The sequence below is a fragment of the Neolamprologus brichardi genome, chromosome 20 (assembly GCF_056152115.1).
Source record: "Neolamprologus brichardi isolate AB-2024 chromosome 20, ASM5615211v1, whole genome shotgun sequence".
Lineage (NCBI taxonomy): Eukaryota > Metazoa > Chordata > Actinopteri > Cichliformes > Cichlidae > Neolamprologus > Neolamprologus brichardi.
In genome coordinates this window covers 27,280,200-27,299,317 of record NC_142123.1, presented here as the reverse complement: position 1 = coordinate 27,299,317, position 19,118 = coordinate 27,280,200, and the positions used below count along the sequence as shown (strand labels likewise).

At 40.1% G+C, this 19,118-nt stretch overlaps 1 protein-coding gene across 1 annotated transcript; it reads right to left on the bottom strand.

The window, feature by feature from the left end:
* Positions 1-8,138: 8,138 nt before the first annotated feature.
* scrt2 (scratch family zinc finger 2) lies at positions 8,139-15,664 on the bottom strand. Its single transcript, XM_006794092.3, has 2 exons — positions 15,072-15,664; positions 8,139-11,731 (listed from the first exon to the last, which is right to left on the bottom strand). The coding sequence occupies exons 1-2, from the start codon at positions 15,229-15,231 to the stop codon at positions 10,932-10,934; spliced, it is 960 nt and encodes a 319-aa protein (XP_006794155.1). The 5' UTR covers positions 15,232-15,664; the 3' UTR covers positions 8,139-10,931.
* Between the last annotated feature and the right edge of the window lie 3,454 nt (positions 15,665-19,118).

The window sequence follows — 19,118 nt, the reverse complement described above, 5'->3', positions numbered from 1 at the left end:
AGCCCTTCGGTGGCAGTGGTTTCTATTAATGAGGTCACTGTTTGTTTTGTGGACTGTTGCACGATATGGGCCTCTACCTCCTCCTCCTCATCCTCCTTACTTGTTCATATTCTATTTTTGCAGGGATTTCAAAGAACCAGCCAGGTTGCTGTGGCTACATGGAAAAAAAAGGATGTCTGGGCTCACACAGGTAAGTAAGCTTCAAAAGATCTGCGGCGGTGGAGCGGAAACAACTATTGTTTTCTCCAAGCCACAGCTACAGCAAGCTACAGCATCATCTTATAATGAGACAATTAAAACTGATTTCTTGGACAGAAGAGGCAGCCCAGTATATTGAATTATTAGAAATTCTTTGAAATGCAGCGGCAGCGCCTTTTATGGTGATTAATTGGTCACACGGGGATCAGTTAGAACATGAAAGTGGCCTATATATAGTGTGTAATCATTAACAGAGGTATCAGCATATAATATAGTATTACAGATTAAAGCTGAACAAAATGGATCCTGTTATGCTGCAGTGGGTGTAATCAGCTTTTCTTTTTTTTTGCCTCATTGTCAGGTGATTGTCTAGAAACAGCAATCTGTTTATTATTTCACTGGAGAACAGCTTAGCTTTGAAAACTGCCTCACATTTTCTACTTTGTTTCCGAAAGAGCAATTTAGCTGACACCAGAATACTGAAAACCCCACTTAAACTCTAATATAGTGACATGGATCATAATATGCTGACATGGGCTCCACGATTTAGTGTTCCTGCATGAATAACTGCAGTATAGTAAATAAGTAACGGTGACATGTCTCTCCCCTCTCATTCACCACTTCATACCATAGTCGAATTGTTGCTTTGCCGTCAATCAAAAGCCGTTTGAAAAGAAACCAGCGTCACATGAAGACAAGAGACCGTGTCAGTCAAGCAGTATAGACATTTAAATCATCTCCAGCGTTAAAGTGTGTTCAGAGTCCCACTACACTCTGCGTGACCCTCTGCTGTCACAGCAGGGTGGTATGCGAGTTGTTAACATATCTCAATTACTTAGATTGAGTTAGTCACGCAGGTACAGCGGCAGGTCACGGAAGAACAGTTCCCACATAATGATTTGCTGTTAATATTAGATTTCAGTCCCCGTGGGATTGTCACACTTAGAGCAGCTGGAGAAAATTACCTGCCAGCTTTCAGACAAGGAAGTGAGCTATATTTATTTACGCAGTGTTATTTATTTTTTTACAAGTTGACATGCTTTTAAAGTGATAATTATTCTGACGCTGCTTTTCAGTCTTCTTTGTGATAGATGAATGTGTGTGAGATCTTAACACAGTTTAGCAACAGCGGATGTCTGCGTGTTTCCGGCCGAACGTGTGACTGATTCGCTCAGTGATGTTGATTACTCGCCGATGGCTGTCGGTGCCGAAATCTATGAAATTATTTCCTGCACGATCTCCTTCAAGTACATGAGAATGAGATTTCTGTTTAATGATCTTCCTCGCCTTGAAATAAATTTGCACCCCAAATCTCATCTACAGAGAGAGAACAAGTGGTGCTTCGGAGAGAGGTTATTTAGATGTGGATTAAACTGCAGTCACACTCAGTGCACCGTTCATTGACCTTATAGCAAAAACAAAAGCACAGAGACATTTTTTTCCAATTGTAAATCCAAAAGAAATAGTTCATCCAAAAATCAAATTAACATGATTTCCCTCTTGCCTATAGTGCTGTTTTTCCCAGATTGTTTGGTGTGAGTTTCCAGGTTTTGGAGTTTTCCGTCTCCCCTTAAACATATAAGAAGTAAACGTCACTCATCTTGTGGAGCTCAAGGTGATAAAAAAAAAAAATGCATGTGAGAAAGTCTGCATCGGTGTCTCTTTATATAAATCATGACCTGGCTACTCAACAAAAATCCACAAACCATCTAGTGAGCAGTCTCATGTAGGAACTATTTTCTTCTTCTATCTACGTCTGCCATTCCAGTGAAGCTAACACTTCAGCTTTTATCCTGTCATGCTCTTTCCAACATGAGATCTCGTCACAGGTAGTTGGACTCTTTCTTCTGGAGAATCATAGGATTGGCAGATCTGGTTTGATATAGAAAGAGATTTGCACACAAGTTTGATTAACTAAATCATGATTTCTTCCAATAGACATTGCTGCTGAGTTTTCTTTTCTTTTTTGGCACCACAAGGTATAACTTGCATTCCCTGGCCATCTAATTAGATACACTTTGCTAGTACTGTGTTGGACCTCATTTTGCTTTCAGAACTGGCTTAATTCTCTGTGGCATAGATTCGACAAGGTGCTGGAACTATTCCTTGGAGATTTCAGTCCATGTTGACATGATAGCATCACACAGTTGCTGCAGATTTCTCATCCATGATGTGAATTTCCTGTTCCAAGAGATGATTAGAGTTTTGTGACAAAGCAGCCGTCAGAAAATGTGTGACATGGTCAGCATCAATATTCAGGTAGGGTGTGGTGTTTAAACAACATGCTGTTTATGCCAAATTCTGACTCGACCATCCAAATGTGGCAGCAGACATCAAGACTCATCAGGCAACATTTTTCCAATCTTCTGTTATCCAGAATTGATGAGCCACTTGTGAATTGTAGCCTTAGATTTCATTTTACACGAGTAGCACCTGGTGTGGTTGATGCTGTGCTTTCAGAGATGCTCTTCTACATACCTCGGTTGTAACCAGTGGTTGAGTTAATTGAGTTGCTACTGCTTTCCTATAAGCTGGAAGCAGTCTGGTCATTCTCCTCTTGACTTCTGGCATTGCTAAAGGGATCACACAGAGAAGTGCTCCTCACCGGGTATTTTCTCTTTATCAGACCTTTCTCTGAAAACATTAGAGATGGTTGTGTGCCGAAAATACCGCACTTAATTCACCTTTCTTCCCCATTCTGATGCTCAGTTTGAGTTTCAGCAGGTCATCTTGACCATGTATACATTTCTAAATGCTCTGAGTTGCTGCCATGTGATTGGCTGATTAGATATTTGCAGTTGAACAGGTGTGCTAGTAAAGTGACCAGAGAGTGTATCTCTATAACTCAGCAACTCACATCAAAACAGTTTGTTTTGAGGACCAGAACCGGCCTGTAGATGATCTCATTTCATGAAGTCATAAAAGAAAAACTAAACAACCTCCAAAAGTCAGTAAATATCAGTTAACCTGGAGGTGACTGACTACACTGAGTCTTTACTGCTGTTTAACTCAAACCCAACAGAGGGCGCTCCACTTACTTAAGCAAGCCAACATTTAAACACATGTGAACACATAACAGCTGATGGATAAGCATCTGGCCTCTTTAAATCAGCCAGACAGTAACGCTCTTGCAAAGTGATCCCTATTAAATTATTTGTTGTTTATCTATGCATGTATAGGACAATGTGTGTGTTCAAAAATAGTTATAGTATTTTTTTCCCAGTGTGATATGCTGAACTACAAAGGTATTAAAAAATGAGTTGGCTAAACAAGATATAACAGGACAGAAAATGATTTGAGTTCTTTAATATTGTTGCAAATATATTGTTGTTATATTGTTATATGTTGATGTTTATTTAAAAAATAGATTATGTGTTTATTTTAAAGCCACAGTTGTACCGAAAAATCTTAGATAGTTGTTCTGTTAGTTAGCTTTTACACAATTATGGTCGCCTGCACCCAACGCTCATCTTCTGAGTGTAATTCATTCACAATAAAATGAGAAAAAGCACACAATGAAGAAAGTTAAAGATTATTTTTTATGTGGCAAGGCGTCTGTCTCTCCATCCGTTGATTCATTGTTCACAAGAATCAGTTCTCCTACAAGATTGGTCAGAATTTATACACCATGATCATTTAATGCGTCTCCATCGAAAACGATGAAGGTCATATTTGCTATTTTATAGGCACATTTCCATTTTCAGATGAATCACTAGTCCTTTTAGAGTGATCTGACAAAAAGGCTGTGATAAAATAATCAGACATGCCTACCGAATTCAACACAATTCAATACTATCTTCTTATCATGTTTCAACTGATTTGTCCACCTTTTTCTTACTTTACATTAATTAGTATGTTTTAAAAAAGCACAACAATTGAATATGGGTTTGAACTGCCCTTTTCATAATCATCAAATTCTGTAAAAAAAAATTTAATCCTCATCAGTTCTTCTCTTGATTGGTTTCAGCTTTAAAATGCCAGAACAAAAAAAAATATCTGAAGTTTGTGTAAACGTCCTCACATTTAAGAAGTAAATATTTTGAATTTTGGTCTAAAATTTGCTTTCTTATTTTTCTGTAATCAGAATAGTTGCTGATTGATGAACTTATACGCTAATCAGCTAATTATTGCAGCTCTGCTAATTATAATGTAATGCAGTGCTGTCCTTGTTACTGCGTACATTGTATATGAAGGGAAAAGGAGCTATTTAAGGAATAACCTCCTTGACTTTTGCCTGAGTGCTGATGACAAGTTGGATATCTAAGATGCATAAAAATGCGATTTTGACATGACTTCAAAAAGAGAAGCATACGGATGAGGTGGACCCTCTGCCAACAGAGAGATGAGGAAACAGATGGGTTTTACACAAACAGCACAAACATCAAGAACACTGAGTTAAAGAGCTTGGCAGTCTCACTTGATGAAACAGTGAGGAATGGAGGCGCTTTTAATGAGCATCTCTCCTGTGATGCAGAATGTGAAAAGACAAACTGTTAGCTCTTAAAGGGGCAGTTACAGTTGGTTGGTCCTGGCTGGTTTTACCAACCTCTTGTTGAGTGACTTTGGTCAGGGTGCATACCTGCTGGTTATGCAGTTGGGCACTGTTTGCATGTGGATTTGAGGAGCTTGAAAACGATGCAGAGCAGATTTTCTCCTTCAGCTGAATCATCCAGTTGAACTGACAGCACTGTCATCAACATCAAAGCCTGTTTTTTTCTTAGATTGTTTACGCTGACAGTTGGTGAACAGCCTACAGATGGCGCCAGATGTATGAAAAGGGTCAGAGCAAGGGCCGGCACCAGATAAAGGAGAGTTGAATTAGTTGATGATAATTTAGATAATTACGAAAATGATTAGTTGTTTGCTTTTTCACCAGCCAGTAACTGAGAGACACCTGCAGCAACTGAAATAAAGAGTTATTGTAAATTCAGCAGGAGCATCCATTAAGTCTATTTTATGACCGATCTTTGATTAATTAATGAGCCATTTATTCCATGAACAGTGAAAAAAAAGAGATCTCTGCATGTGCCCCAAACACCGAAATATTTATTTATATAAAACTCTTTAGTCTCACATGTCAGAAGCCAGAACCTGGAAATGTGTGGGAGCGAGCACCTGAAAGGACTCACTGATTAACAAAATTGTTGTTTAAGCTCTGCTTGTTTGCCGTGTTAACCACAATAGCCTGTGTGTGACTTTCCTGTGCAGAGTAGCAAATCAGAATTTGAACTACATCAAATTAATAATTAAAAAAAACTGCAGATAATTTTTTTCAGTTAGTTTATATTTAAAATATAGGAAAGGAGTGTTTTGGATTTTTTTAAATATTCAAATCGTTCATTTCAAAGCTGCTAAAGAATTAAAATAAATATTCAACAACAAAGTGTTTTAGTACTTCTGCTTTAAAAATTCTTGCACAGATACTTGAGTATTAAAAGTTTTCCAGGTTAATTTCTATTTGATAGATTTTTTTTAAGTCCAGCTTTTTAGACAAGATCATGCTGGACAGAGCACATACTGTACTTTAAAGATTATTGCTATTATCAGATTCCCAATTTACTGATTAATCTAACAAATGTCATAATATAGTAAAAAAAAATGTCTTCACAGTTTTGTAATCAAACCTTTATCAAACGCTGCATGATTAAGGCAGATAACATATTAGCAAAATTGGCAAATATATTGACATATTAGTGAAGAAAACATTTTGTGTGCAGTGTTACCCTTTTTCCAGTGTGCGAGGTTTAACGGTTCCTGTTGCTCTAGATTTGTGCGGTAGCATTTTATTAACCCCTTACTCCTTCAGAAGGCAGAAATATTTTCTCTCAGACAGTCACTCAGAAGATGATGGTGTTCTCAAGTCAATATCTTTGAAGTGTGGGTGTAGCACGCTCAATTTTGCAGGTTGTTTTAAATAATTTACCTGATCTGCTGCCAGCGAGAGGGCAGTGGGGGGGTGCTGGCTGTGTGCCGGGTTTTGGAGCGTTGCAGATGAGGGGGTGTGATATAGTATGCAGGGCCACAGTTGCCCTACCTGCCTCCTGATGGCGATCGCTCACAGTGGCTGTTGTTACACACACAGCACACCCATGGGTGATGTAATTGGATTCTGTGGGTCCCCATTTTACAGTCCATTGCCGTGTAATGAAATCAGTTATTTACTTTCATCATAAAATCTGATAAGGGACAACATCTGCCGGGGTAAAGTTTGAGTGAGCGCCGCATGTGAATGTTGATGTGCGGTCTGCAGTGCTGCGAGCTTAATCAGCACTTGGCTGTAAACTTGTCATTTGACTCCACACGTGAAAACCGATATGCCGCTTTATTTTGTTACGTGTTTAACTTTAGGATAACTACCATGGAGGCAGGAGCCAGGATAATCACTGCTTCCCCATGTTGAAGGAAGGAGTGTGCAGCTAAGCGTCTTGTTTCTGAGCCCCTGCTCTGCTCTGCCTGCTGTCTCATTATACTGCTGCTGTGCTGCTGGAGGACACTGAAGGACACAAGCGATTGAATTCAAGTGTTGTATATTCCCTGGAAACCAATCAAGAAAAGCCCCAGAATAATAATCCCTGTCCGCTGTCATGATTCATTTTTATTTTGTTCCATATTTTTCTCTGGCTTTTGAGTCACTCAGAAAGAGTAGTTCCAGCATAAAATCAATGTTCCATTAAAATTTAATGACCAGGAAGGGCTTAATAGTGGTGGAACAGATGCCTCTGCTTTTGATAACGCCGACATCTCAGGAACTCTTATTCAAAGCTACATTGGTGCTGTCAGGTCCTCTGACCACTCCCGTTCCGAGCTGTTGTGAAAAACAAAGGATATTGGCATTTCTGTGCCTTCGAGCGGTGAAATTAAAAGTTAGTAAATTGACAGTAAAGCTCATAAAATCCCTCAAACATTGACAGAGGAGGCTACAGCTGATGGCACATTATAGTCATAATTACAATTACTCACTCTGCTAATGTTGACTAAGGGATACTCCAAACAGATACCAGGCTGGCCATTTTCTAAGTGTGTGGGCAAACATCTGCAGGATGCATGTGTGTGTGCGTGTGTTGATAATAAAAACACAAAAACACCCCGTTATCATTTAATAAAATCATATTTGACTGTTTTAAAGGGAAGGAGAGTGGACTTGCGGGTTCCTTGTGCTATTGTTTTTATTAACGTTATCATTGCTATTGTTGTCATCATTATTAATTGTAGCAGAACAAGATAAAATCAAAACACCCCTCAGCAATCATGGCTTAAGTTTCTTCATACTCAGCTGGAACAGAGAAAGACAGACAGAGAGAGAGAGAGAGAAGGAAGATAAATAGAGAGAAAGAGAGGATGAAAGTGGAAAATCTTAATCAGTTTTTTTTTTCTTTGAGGACCATATGGAAGGTTTCAAGCAGCCAACCATATGTTGAAGGCTTTTGTCATGGAAATCATACTTTTTGGCACTTTTTCATTGCGCAGCCAAGCCGGGCACATAAATAGAAGAAAATAAATGAAAAAGGAAAAAAAAAATACAACTGAAAAGAAAAACAGAACATGATCAAATCTTTGAGAATACACAGAGTTTGAAGGTTTTTTTTGTTTGTAACTTACAACAGATAGCTTTTTAATCAAGACACTCCCTGATTCACGTGGCCACCCAGACTGCAATTGGTACCTGTATTTGTCTTTTTTTTTCTTTAAATAAAAAAAGACAGCATGAATAGAAAAAGAGCAATTAAATGTCTACATGCATTGTCATATTATTGCTGTGATATATTTACAAATATATTTACAAAATTATCAAAGAGGAACAATGTTTCCCTACGTCTAAATCAGTGGTTTGGAATCAAATTGGGCCTCCCTCTCTGCAATTAGTATTTTCTCTGAGGACTAGCTGTAATACTCGCAGTTTTAGATAGAAGCCTACAGGTATAATATATGTCCAATCAATCTTGTTTTTAATGATCTCGGTGCCTTCTGCCTTAGTAAAGGTTTTGGAGATGCCTTATATGCCATGGTGAAATGTAAAACATAGAATAAGTTGGAAGCAGTGATCTCTGCATTAGTTCACTAATACAGCGACGTGTGTTCGGCGAGTTAATCAGGAGACAGGTGGTTTGGATGCTCTCATGCAGTGATTCAGCTGTAGCGGTTAGGCGAGCATTGACAGGATGATGGTGAAACGGGGAGGAGAGGACGGACAAACAGAGCAGAAGCCCATCTTTACGCTCTTTTATCCTCAGCATTGTGTTTTTGTTTTATTAAGGGCAAGCTCAGCATTACTGTGATCGTGCCATCCATTTGGAATATGCAAATAGCTGACAGTGCATTTGCCTGCTGGTGCTTGACCTTCCCCTTGGAGGTCGCTCACCGACTCAATTACGCTCCCTATCTGCAGTCTGTCTGCAAACACCTGTTATCCTCCCACACTCCGCCACCCTCCGCCAATCCCACTTCAGCACATCTCATCCTCGCTGCGTCTGTTTAGAAGCAGTTGGGACAGGATGAGGACGGCTGTTGGGGTGGGGAGGGATGCGGGACAAATGATGTGGGAGTTAGAAGTGCATTACAGCGCGTCGTTTTATTGCAACAGTCTTGAAAACTTTCTCCACCAAGGCAGTTCATGTCAAGATCATTTCCATTAGTGCTGGTTAAGATGTACGTGCAGCCAGCTTTATTCTGCCTCAGAGATTTCCTTCAACGGCACGTGACACGTTTGGGATTGGTTGCGACTTTACTTAACTATATTTAATTGCTTTATTATGTCAGTGTGTTAAATGAGATTTATTGTAAACCTTCTAGCAATTCAGTTACTCAAGCTGCCAGAAGATATTTTTGCACCTGCTTGGCCAGAACAACAGTAATACTGTCAGGTGAATACGAACAGATTTGGATACTTTCTCACAATTATTATTGCTTTTTCACCTTTGCAGACTTGGTGTAACTTAATTACACCTACATTATTTGACTTGTTTTTACATCTACATCCATGTCTATGTCGGCCGTTTATAAAAATTCCTTATCGCCTGAGATTTAAAGACAGAAAGTCCCGGAAAATCTTCAGTAATGAGGAGGAAGAGGAGGGGGAGGTGGACTTTGGAGAAACCGTGAGATAAAGTTGTTTCATTTTATTGCCCTAGGTGGAGTTATGATTGTTATACATGTCAATTGCTATGTCAGGTAAGTTATTGCCACAAAAACAAAAATACTTCTGCAGTCATTCATTTGAAGTCTTCTAGCGCTGCTACTGTACATTGTTCCTCTTTAAAAAACTAAGTCCCATGGACTCTCTACAGTTTTCATGCATATAAACATTTTCTTTGAAAATCAGCAGCATCTTACAAGGTCAATGGATGTTCCTTTTTTTAAAAATTATAAACCATAAATAAATACATGATAAATAAGCAAGTCTTCAATAAATACACAAAATCAGGTAAATAAATAAATAAATAAATAGATAGATAAATAGGTAAATAAATAAAGTATTTACATGATAAATAGATGGTATGCATCTAAACCGTGGGCGGAGCTTTTAGCGACATATAAAACAGACAAACAGAAAAATTTGACTGTCACTTTGTAACTGAGGGTGGGTGAGTCCATACCTTCACTCTGAGGTAACACTGGCGGAGGGGGGGGAGCACCTCGAACACTGGGTGAAGATTGCTCGTAAAGACTGGAGTTTATGGAAGCCACCACGGTGGAGGAAGAACAACGAGTTTTCATTGCTATAGACGAGTCAACCGCACATGGCACTTATTATAACGACGAGATCATTTGGTCTGGCTCTCAGTGTCTGTGCATCAGGGTGAGACTATGAATTTGATCAGGCGGAGTGCGTGATAACCTGTTCAACAGGCCAACGTTTTAAAACCACTGCTCTTGCAGAATTGAATTGGATGACCTATGATCTTAAATAGCTTATTTAACTCAGCTTTTTTTTTTTTTTGTGAGTACCCACAGTTACAAAGAAGCATTTGATTAAGAAGGGATAATCAGCACAAAAAAATAAATTTAGAAAAATCAAATAGAAAAATAACATCCATTGAATTGAAACACTGGTGTGGAAAAGGGGGTTGTGTTTTTTACCTTTTAAAATGATCTCCCTTTTTTGCAAATACTGTCATAGTTCACATTTTCATAAAAAGTTCATGTTGGCAGTTGCAAAAGAATTCAATTCTTAGCAAATAAAAAGCAGCATAAAAATACAAGAGGTCATTTTGTCTCTAAAAAACAAAAGAACACTGTTAGTCCTTTTTTATGTTTTTTTTTCTTTTTTCATTACTATTTCCTATAAAATATCAGGATTCTAAATATTATTACTATTGATATCAATATCATATTAGTCATTGATAAAAATTCACATGCCAGGCCTCATATATTATCGTGTGTGTGTGTGTCTGTGTCTGTGTCTGTGTGTGCACGCATGTCTTTGTGTGTTTCCATGTTCCCACATCCGTGGCAAGCATGTTGCTGAATTGTGTACATCTATCATCTACAGTCTCTATTTGGGGGAAGGTTGTTTGATTGTATGTTTCTGTGGACGATTAGCTACTGTGCAGGGAAAAAAATCCAGCATCTTCTGAAATTGTCTTTGCCATAATCATTAGAGTTTCTTCACGTAATCTCAGTGAAAATATTGCTTTCTAAAAAAAGGGAAGAAAAAAGGCATGGAGGGCAGAGTGAACAGGGTTATTGGTTGTGAACCTACAACAGGGGTTCAGTGTTTTACTTCTTCCTTGTGGTTAGTTTTCTGATCCAGAGTCATCTTCGTCTGCAGAGCCCTTGAAGCAAGCTGACTCATAGTGCTTGTTCAAGTAGGACTTGAGAGCGAAGGTCTTATTGCAGCGCTTGCATCTGTAGTGCTTGAAGGCAGAGTGTGTTTGCATGTGGGCGCGGAGGTTTGAACGGTCAGCAAAGGCTTTGCCACAGTGGGCGCAGGCAAAGGGCTTCTCCCCCGTGTGTGAGCGCATGTGACCTTGAAGCAGCCACGGCCTGCTGAAGGCTTTGTTGCACACCTCGCACTTGTGCTTGAGGTCGTGGGTGAGGATGTGCATGGCCAGCGCTGGCATGGATACGTACACTTTACTACAGGTGGGACACTTGCGGGCCATCTTGCTGTCCAGGCTGCGATGCGTCTGCTTGTGTCTGCTGAGGTTGGAGGAGGTGGCGTACGTCTTGCCGCACTCATTGCAGGTGTGGCGAGGCGTGCCGGCTCCCCTCTCCTGAGCCCCGCCGTTGGCACTGCTGCTTCTGGAGCCTCCACCATGACTCTCCCCATCTCCCTTTCGCCTCGAGCGCCCGTCAGAGATGAAGAAGGCATCCATGGTGTAACCCTCGGCCAGGGCCTCCGATTCACCAGTGTAGAAGCCGCTGGCGGTCATGCCAGACTGGGGGCTGTCGGGGTGCTTCAGGTCAGGGTCACAGTACTCCCCTCCGCTGCTCACCTGGGTGTACAGGGGGTCTGACACTGGTGAAGCAAGCTTGTGCTCCATCTTCTTCTCCCCCTGGTATACAGATGGCGTGATGTAATCCTGGATGTATCCTGGACAAGAGAAACACACAAACACAGTTGGCCAAGGGTTGTGATGAGTAAGGACACAGTGACATGCTAATGATTACATGATTGTAGTGTTGCATGATGGTGAAAGACTGAGTGGCAGAGCTAATTTCATTTTTTCCACAACCCACAGGTTGTACAGACAATAGCTCAGTGATGCAGGGAAACGTGCAAGCTCAGCTGCCTTTAGAGAGGTTGCAATTTTACAATAAAGATGAGCGCTAGATAATAGCTCATCAAAGAAGTCTCCTGTGTAGGAAGATGCATATTAAAACCCATCTTAAATGTAGTAGGCTCACTGACTGGCCCGTCTTTCACTGTGACTGCTGACATCAAAGAGAATGATGTTTTAAGACTAAATCCTAGAATAAAAATCTCCCCTTTTTTACTATATTATTTTAAAGCTTTTTATACAGGTTTAAGAAATTAAATGTGTTTCTTTGCTTGTTGTGAAACAGACTAATGTGATACATGCATATCTAATGCAGGTCTTTTGTGCTACTTCTTCAAGCAGGTTTAAACATGATGCAGTAGAGCAAAGCCCCTAAGTGATTTAAACTGCGCAGAGCATGGTTTCAGAGTGATATATTTTATTGGCATCATTCAAGTCTTTCCTTTCTCTCCGAAGCAGCTCAGTGCTACAGGAGCTGGAAGGCTCGCTGGCAGCTAAATGCATCAAAACGTAACTCGATCTAGCCTTACGTTATGAATCTCTGGAGCATATACTACCTTCAGGCTTGATATTGTATAGGTTAAACATAAGCGAGCAAACATAAAATGTGGTGAAATTTCCTTCCCCTGACAAATAGTGCATAACTGCAGAAAAAAAAGCCATTCCTGCACCGTGTGCAGCAAGCAGTGGAAATTAGGTATTGACTTCTTTTTTAATGAAATTCAAAGTTTTGAAGTGATCAATAGGCTATCATCTGTAAAAAATAGTGCAGCTGTTAGAACAGCTGAGTGCTGGAGAAGACAGGAATAATGCGAGGAACAGATCAAGTACCTGCAACACACAATAGCAGTCTATTGAGAGCGTGCTTGATATTGTGCAAAATGGCATCATGCACGTTTTTTGTGAAGAAGGTCACCTGTCTACAGCAGTGAGCACACTGAAGTACCTCCAAGAAACAAGCCATTAAGAAATCAGTTGAAGTGCTCTCTTACTGCAGCGTCTCCATTCCCAAGGGTTTGAGTTCACACACCCACTTTGTCAAAGACATGACCATGACACGCGGGGACAGGGAAAACACCAGGCCTGCGCACACAGTATTGTGCTGCACTGCATGGCTTCACTTTTTTAAATGCACAGATGGTGTTTGTCAGAAAGAGAGGAACACTTGTTTTCAAAACCAGATTATTAGAAAAAACACACGTTTATTTATCCTTTAAAAACATATTCTTATAATTACAGTTAAATAGGCAAATGCTGCTTCTGCTTCAGAAATTAAATCCACCTGTTTTGCAGCCACGCTATTAAATGTTATGAATATAACTGCATGCTACAAATCACAGCATGGGCTTTTTCTGCTTTTTTTTTTTTTTTTTTATCAGCAAAGCATACTTTGCTGCATCAGTATAAGCAGAATTGTTTACTATGTTTCAATTACCCAAGGTCAGACACGAAGCTTTAGGACTCGAGCTGTATCAGCCTTTACAGCCCATAGACTCATTTCTGTAATGCAAAGCAAGCATGTAATTAATGGACCCTCTCAGCCACCCCTCTTTGTTGTTCGACAGACACTCAAGTCAAATGTCTCCACAATGGGGGGAAGAAACTCTCCTGGCACGGCAGAAGTGCTGATGTTAGGGATTTTAAGCCACGCTGAGGATTCTTTTTTTTTAACTCGGCATGAAAAGAACAATTCTTTTGTTAGAATTAAACGCCTTTTGTCAACATTAATGTTTTGCCTTATTGTGTTTTCTTGCTTTTTAATATAATGCATTATTCACGGTGTTGAACAATAGATTCAAGAACAATAGAGAGTGACAAAAATTATACAAATGGATTTCTAATCATTTTAAATCTTGCAGAAGGAAAACTAAAAAACAGAATTAGTGTAAGCTGCATTATATGATTAATTATATAAAAAAAATGTTTTAACAGACATAATTTTTTTTAGTCTTCACCTGGAAGTTATTTCGAGTTTTGCAAACCTGTTCAGTCTCTTTTGCCCCGAATAACATTTTTTTTCTAAATCCCCCGTCTTTTGAATTTCACCTTGTTGCTGACAAGGTTGAATAACAGGTGGGTATGAACACAGCATTTAGCCGTGGACCGTGAAGCCTTTCTCGCCATGCAAACATCCTGAGAAACCACAACAAAGACTCACATATGGCCCACCAAACGTGGCCACAAAATGGAAGCGGCGGGCTTAAAGCGGACCGTGAAAGTGAAGGTCGCCTCACAGCTCTGACTGGAGCTTAGTGCGAGCAGTGAGTGTGGTGTCCACAGTGCAGCTATGTGCCTTTCTTCGTGTTTACTGTACATCTGTCACGTGATCGGCCTCATTGCTGCCCCAAGCATTTTTGTCTCCCTTTTCTCCTTCCCCTCACTATCCCTTTAACCCAACTCCCCACCTCCCTCCTGGCTCTACTGTACACTGCGTTAATGTCTCTTGTGGCGGCGATAGGCCTGCACGGCTGAAACTCTAACCCCTGCTAGTTTTCAAATGCCCGGAAGGAAGAGAAAGATGTAGTGGAGCGATGGGGGTGGGGAGACTGTGCATGCTCCATTTGGATGGGAAGAGGGGGGCAAGGGAGGATCGGACCGTGATCGGAACTCAAGGACAATAACAGCTAAGGACAAATGTATCATCTGATGCTCATCGCTCATATTCATGAATTTTTTTTAGTCCACATGATGACCAGATATAGTCAGCCCATGTGCGTTCAGCCACCACAGGTTGGTGCAGTCATACAAATACGTAACAGGAGCTTCTCCTGATTAGACACACGTTTTGCTCCCTATTTACATAAACTAATCCGTGGCTTTGACCTGAATTGTGTCTGTCCTTCACTAGAGTCAAAAAACAAAAGTCTGGAAGCACACTGGTGGGGGTGGGGTGCCTCTGGAGAGGATTATTTAGGATACCAGTGCAAAAAATCAGCTGGCTTAATATAACATCTAAATTAATTTACATGCTACAAGCATGCTGTTGGCTGACTCAAAGCAAATTCTCACTCAACAACAAAGCAAAAGAGGATACCATCTGTGCTAAGTGTGGAAATATCAGGCATGCTGAAATCAGCACCGGAGCTGTTTACAGGCAGGAGCGCTAGCACATCTTTAACTGGAGCAGCTCGGACTGGAGGCATGTTAACTCACCATTCTCGCTGAGACGAACCCCGAGGCTGGTCACCGAGTCTGTGATGGAGCGTGCAAAAGTGAACGAGTCGTCCAGGTGGTGATGATGATTGGAAGTGGCCACATTGGACGAAGAGAAATCATCAAGCTTGATCTTCTTTACCAAAAATGAGCGGGGCATGTTTCAATGGATAAAAACACAGAGCTGAGAAAAACGCATGAGAGAACTGAAAAGACCCTTCTGAGGAAGCACACAAGCAGAGCTGGCTTGACGATAATCCTTGTGGTTAATGTGAAGACAAGAGCCAAAAACATAAGATAAGAAAGAAAATGGAAACCAGTGGACAACAAGGCTGCCGGCAATGCTGTGTGATACTCTCTGGCTCCCCCAGCTTCCCCCGGAAAAATAAAAAAATAAAAAATAAAAGCGATCCTGTTCAGCACTGGATAGCTCCTGTGATGCAGCAGGCTTAAGGGACCAGTGAGGAAGAGAAGAGATGGAGACAGACAGAGAGAGGAGGGAGAGAGAGAGACTGTCAGACTAGCTGAGATCAGCAATCACGCCAGCCTTTATATGGGGCACAGGCAGTGGAAGATCAGGTGGTGCTGCGAAATGGAGCTGCTTAGCTTTAATCCATCAAATGTCCCCGGGGACACACATCAAATTACTACTGAACCGTCTGTGCATTCGCACACAGACAGAGGAGAAAGAACACAGCCAGACCCCCACTGCCCCCACTGCTGCTCCCCCTCCTCCTCTCCTCCCCTCCCTCTTTCACCCCTCTTATGCTCCATGCTCAGAGGAGGAGTAAAAGAGGAGGGTAGACAATGGAGATGTGGATGAGAACACACTCAGTGTCCTGTCCCCCATTGTTTTCAGATGAAGTGGCACAGTTTATGTTTGTCTTGTACAGGCACGGCCTCCCTCATGTCACCTCCTTTACCACAAACAGCTTCAGATCTTTCCATCTCTTCGACACGCCGCACTGTACTCACATGCTGAGAGCACACATACAGTACAGAGGAGAGGCTATCAGAGCGTCTGGGAGAGCTGGACCTTTTTTAAAGCTGCACTGGATTCCAGCACTGCTGACGAGCTTGGCTACAGGGAAGTACAAGCGCCGCACAGCTCAGCTTCCCCCTCTCTCTCTCTCGCTCTCTCCCTCCCCATTACCAGTGCACAGATGTGTGTCCTGCCATGCGTGGCAGTGAATTATCTGATTAATTAATTACATCTTTTTTGATTAGGGTGAAATCCAGAATTAGATTCGTGCTCACTAAATTGGCTGCATATCTCTGGGTTGGTTTGTGTTTGTGTGAATTCATTAGCTCACACCGTGATTGTTATGCTGCATCATTTTTCATTAGAGATTTCATCACACGGGGGAAAAAAAAGACAAAACAAAATCTTGCGGTTGCCTCACAAAGCAGAAAACACAAATGATGCACCTGTTTGATTCACTGTCAACAGGAAGCACTCGCATCACATCACTAGTTTGACTAAATAACATATTATTGTACAAATATGAGTCAAGACTATTAAAAGAAAATTGTTCCTCTTTCTGTTGTAAGTAACATCAGATCTGTGTGTGTCAATATGTGCTTTGCTTTTCTCTTCCTGTGGCTTAAGCGGTGATAGAAAATTCAGTATGATACAAAAGTTTCTCCGATATTTCTTTCCCTGAACATTTTATTTATAAAATGTTTTATTTTTACATTTTATTTATAAAATGTCAGAAAATATTTTTTAAAAAAATACCCACCAGAGATTCCCAAAACCCAAGGTAAAATCTTCAGATTACTTGTTTACTCTACATATCAGTGAAAACCCCAAGATATTCAGTTCAACAGACAAAAAAAAAGCAAAAACCAGCTGTGTAAAGCTTTTACCAGATAACATATTTGATAATTGATTGTGCATCAGGGTGTCAAATTATTCATAGTTCGGGGGCCACATATGGCCAGTTTTATTTTGGGTGGGTCAGACCAGTAAAACCACTGAATAAAAACTAATCTGAAAAAGAAGCTTCCTTTTTATTTTTCCCTTTTTTAGAGTGATGTCCTGAAAATGTTTAATGAAAAATCCACTTACAAAACAAAATGTGGGTCAGTTGAGATTTTCTAAGGAGAATTTTAAGAAGCACAGTTTCAGGTTCTTCTGTAGTCAGTCAGTAGGCTGTTATTATATGTGCGTGTACTTTTAACAGATCACAGTTGATCTACAAAATGACCGCACAAAACTGTAGCTTGTAGAGTATTTTGAAACTGAAACAACAACAGTATTTTACTTATCTACAAATTGAACAGCTTTAAGAATTTCTTTTCAGTTTTCATACTATGAAAAGCTATTTTGGTACAGCTCATTGGACCTTTCTCTTCTCCCTGCTTTTAATAATTAATTGAATGTCAGAATTAGCTGTGGTTAATTTACTGGCAATTAACTTGATTAATCTTCTTTTTTCTTTTATTTCAACATTCTGCCTTATTTAACTGGTAATACTATCACTTTTTTATTGATTGCATCTTGGATAGTAACAGTAGTTGTTATAGATATTATAGACGTGCAACATCAGGAGAACATGTTCAGTGTTTAGAGCCACTTGTGGATTCTCCTGAAAATTTCAGTTTTCTTGAGAAGAACCTTTTGACTAATTTCATAAATATGGATTTTCCATGTTAATCATACTCTTAAAATTGAGCTTGAAAGTGGTAAAAGTTGGTGTAGATTTACTCAGACGTCTCGGCATGCCCACTAAATCATATTCTCCACTAACGGTGACCTTGTGGATCGACCGCGGCAGGTGTCAAGAGTGGACGGTTTAAATCTGTGCGGTCAGGATTTATCACAAATATGTGATTGTACATTACAGGACAAGTTGACGCCACTGTCACCAGGCTTATAGTCCACAGCCAAGGACGAGCAAGGTCAGGGGAAGAATGTCTGAAACAACGAACTGCGGTGAAGTTTTGTTTTTCTGGTGAAATTTTTAGTAAACACTCTTTGGTATGAGTCATCTGAGGAAATATTTCTCACAGTATAATCTATTCTGACTGATCTGATTGCAGCTGTTTTCTTATTGTGATAATACATTAATGTTGCAGAGAGAAAAAACAAACATCTGTGAAGCTGCTGAGTTATTCTTCAGATTTCATTCCACAGAGCCTGGAGGTTAAATGAAGAATGAACCTTTCTTTGACTGATATTGACCTTTTTCTGCAGCTTCTTAAACCTGCAGTCTGTGTCGTCCTGAACTGCAGCGCACCTCTGGCAAAAGCTCTTGTTATTCTGCTCTTTGTACAATGCAACAGAACATAGTGTGCAGTATGTCGTTGAAGCATGAACTTTAGATCTGATACGCTCAAGGAGTTGTTAGTTAAGGGTAACATTTATTTTTGTTAGGGAGTGATATGATTTTTTTTCCTACCCTCTTAAATCTTTTAATTAATATTAAAAAAGTTTTAAGAAATCCTAAATAAATAAAAATTAGAGTCAAAGCATCTTCCCAGACACCAAGATGAAGTGCCTAAAATTTCACTTGTAACTGATTTCAGTTTTAAGTGCAACAAAATGTTTACATTTTGCTGTTGTTTCCCAGAAGCTTTAAAAAGTAATGCAGTAGGACAAAGCCCAAATATTAAACAGTTAGAAAAAAGTGCATCTGACATTTTACCATAAGTACTAAAAAGGTGTCTTTTCTTAGTAAGTCTCCAATTTAGTCCTGGGCACATTGTTAAATACACCCATATTCAGGGTTTGCAGAGAATGGTCCAAAAAAAAAAAAAAAAGAAAATATCCAATAAATGGAACTTTTCTGGAAAAAAAGTGATTTGTTGATGTCAGAGGGCAGAGGAGAATGGCGGAGATGGAGATTCCCGTCATGAATGTGCAGCTTTCATATTTTGTGTGATGCTGTCATGTCAATATAGACTAAAGGAGGGGTGTTTTCAGCACTTTGCTCAATCTATGCCACAAAGAACGAAGGCAGTTGAGGCAAAATTGGGTCCAATCCATTTTGCTGCCTTATTGCAAAAATTCAGGCAACAACAAATTTTACAATTGTGTAAAGA

Excerpts from the sequence above, each read along its gene's own strand:
- scrt2 (XM_006794092.3), bottom strand. The coding sequence starts at position 15,231 with ATGCCCCGCTCATTTTTGGTAAAGAAGATCAAGCTTGATGATTTCTCT. Across the intron at positions 11,732-15,071 it reads GGTTCGTCTCAGCGAGAATG|GATACATCCAGGATTACATC; the intron begins GTGAGTTAACAT and ends TCTCTTGTCCAG.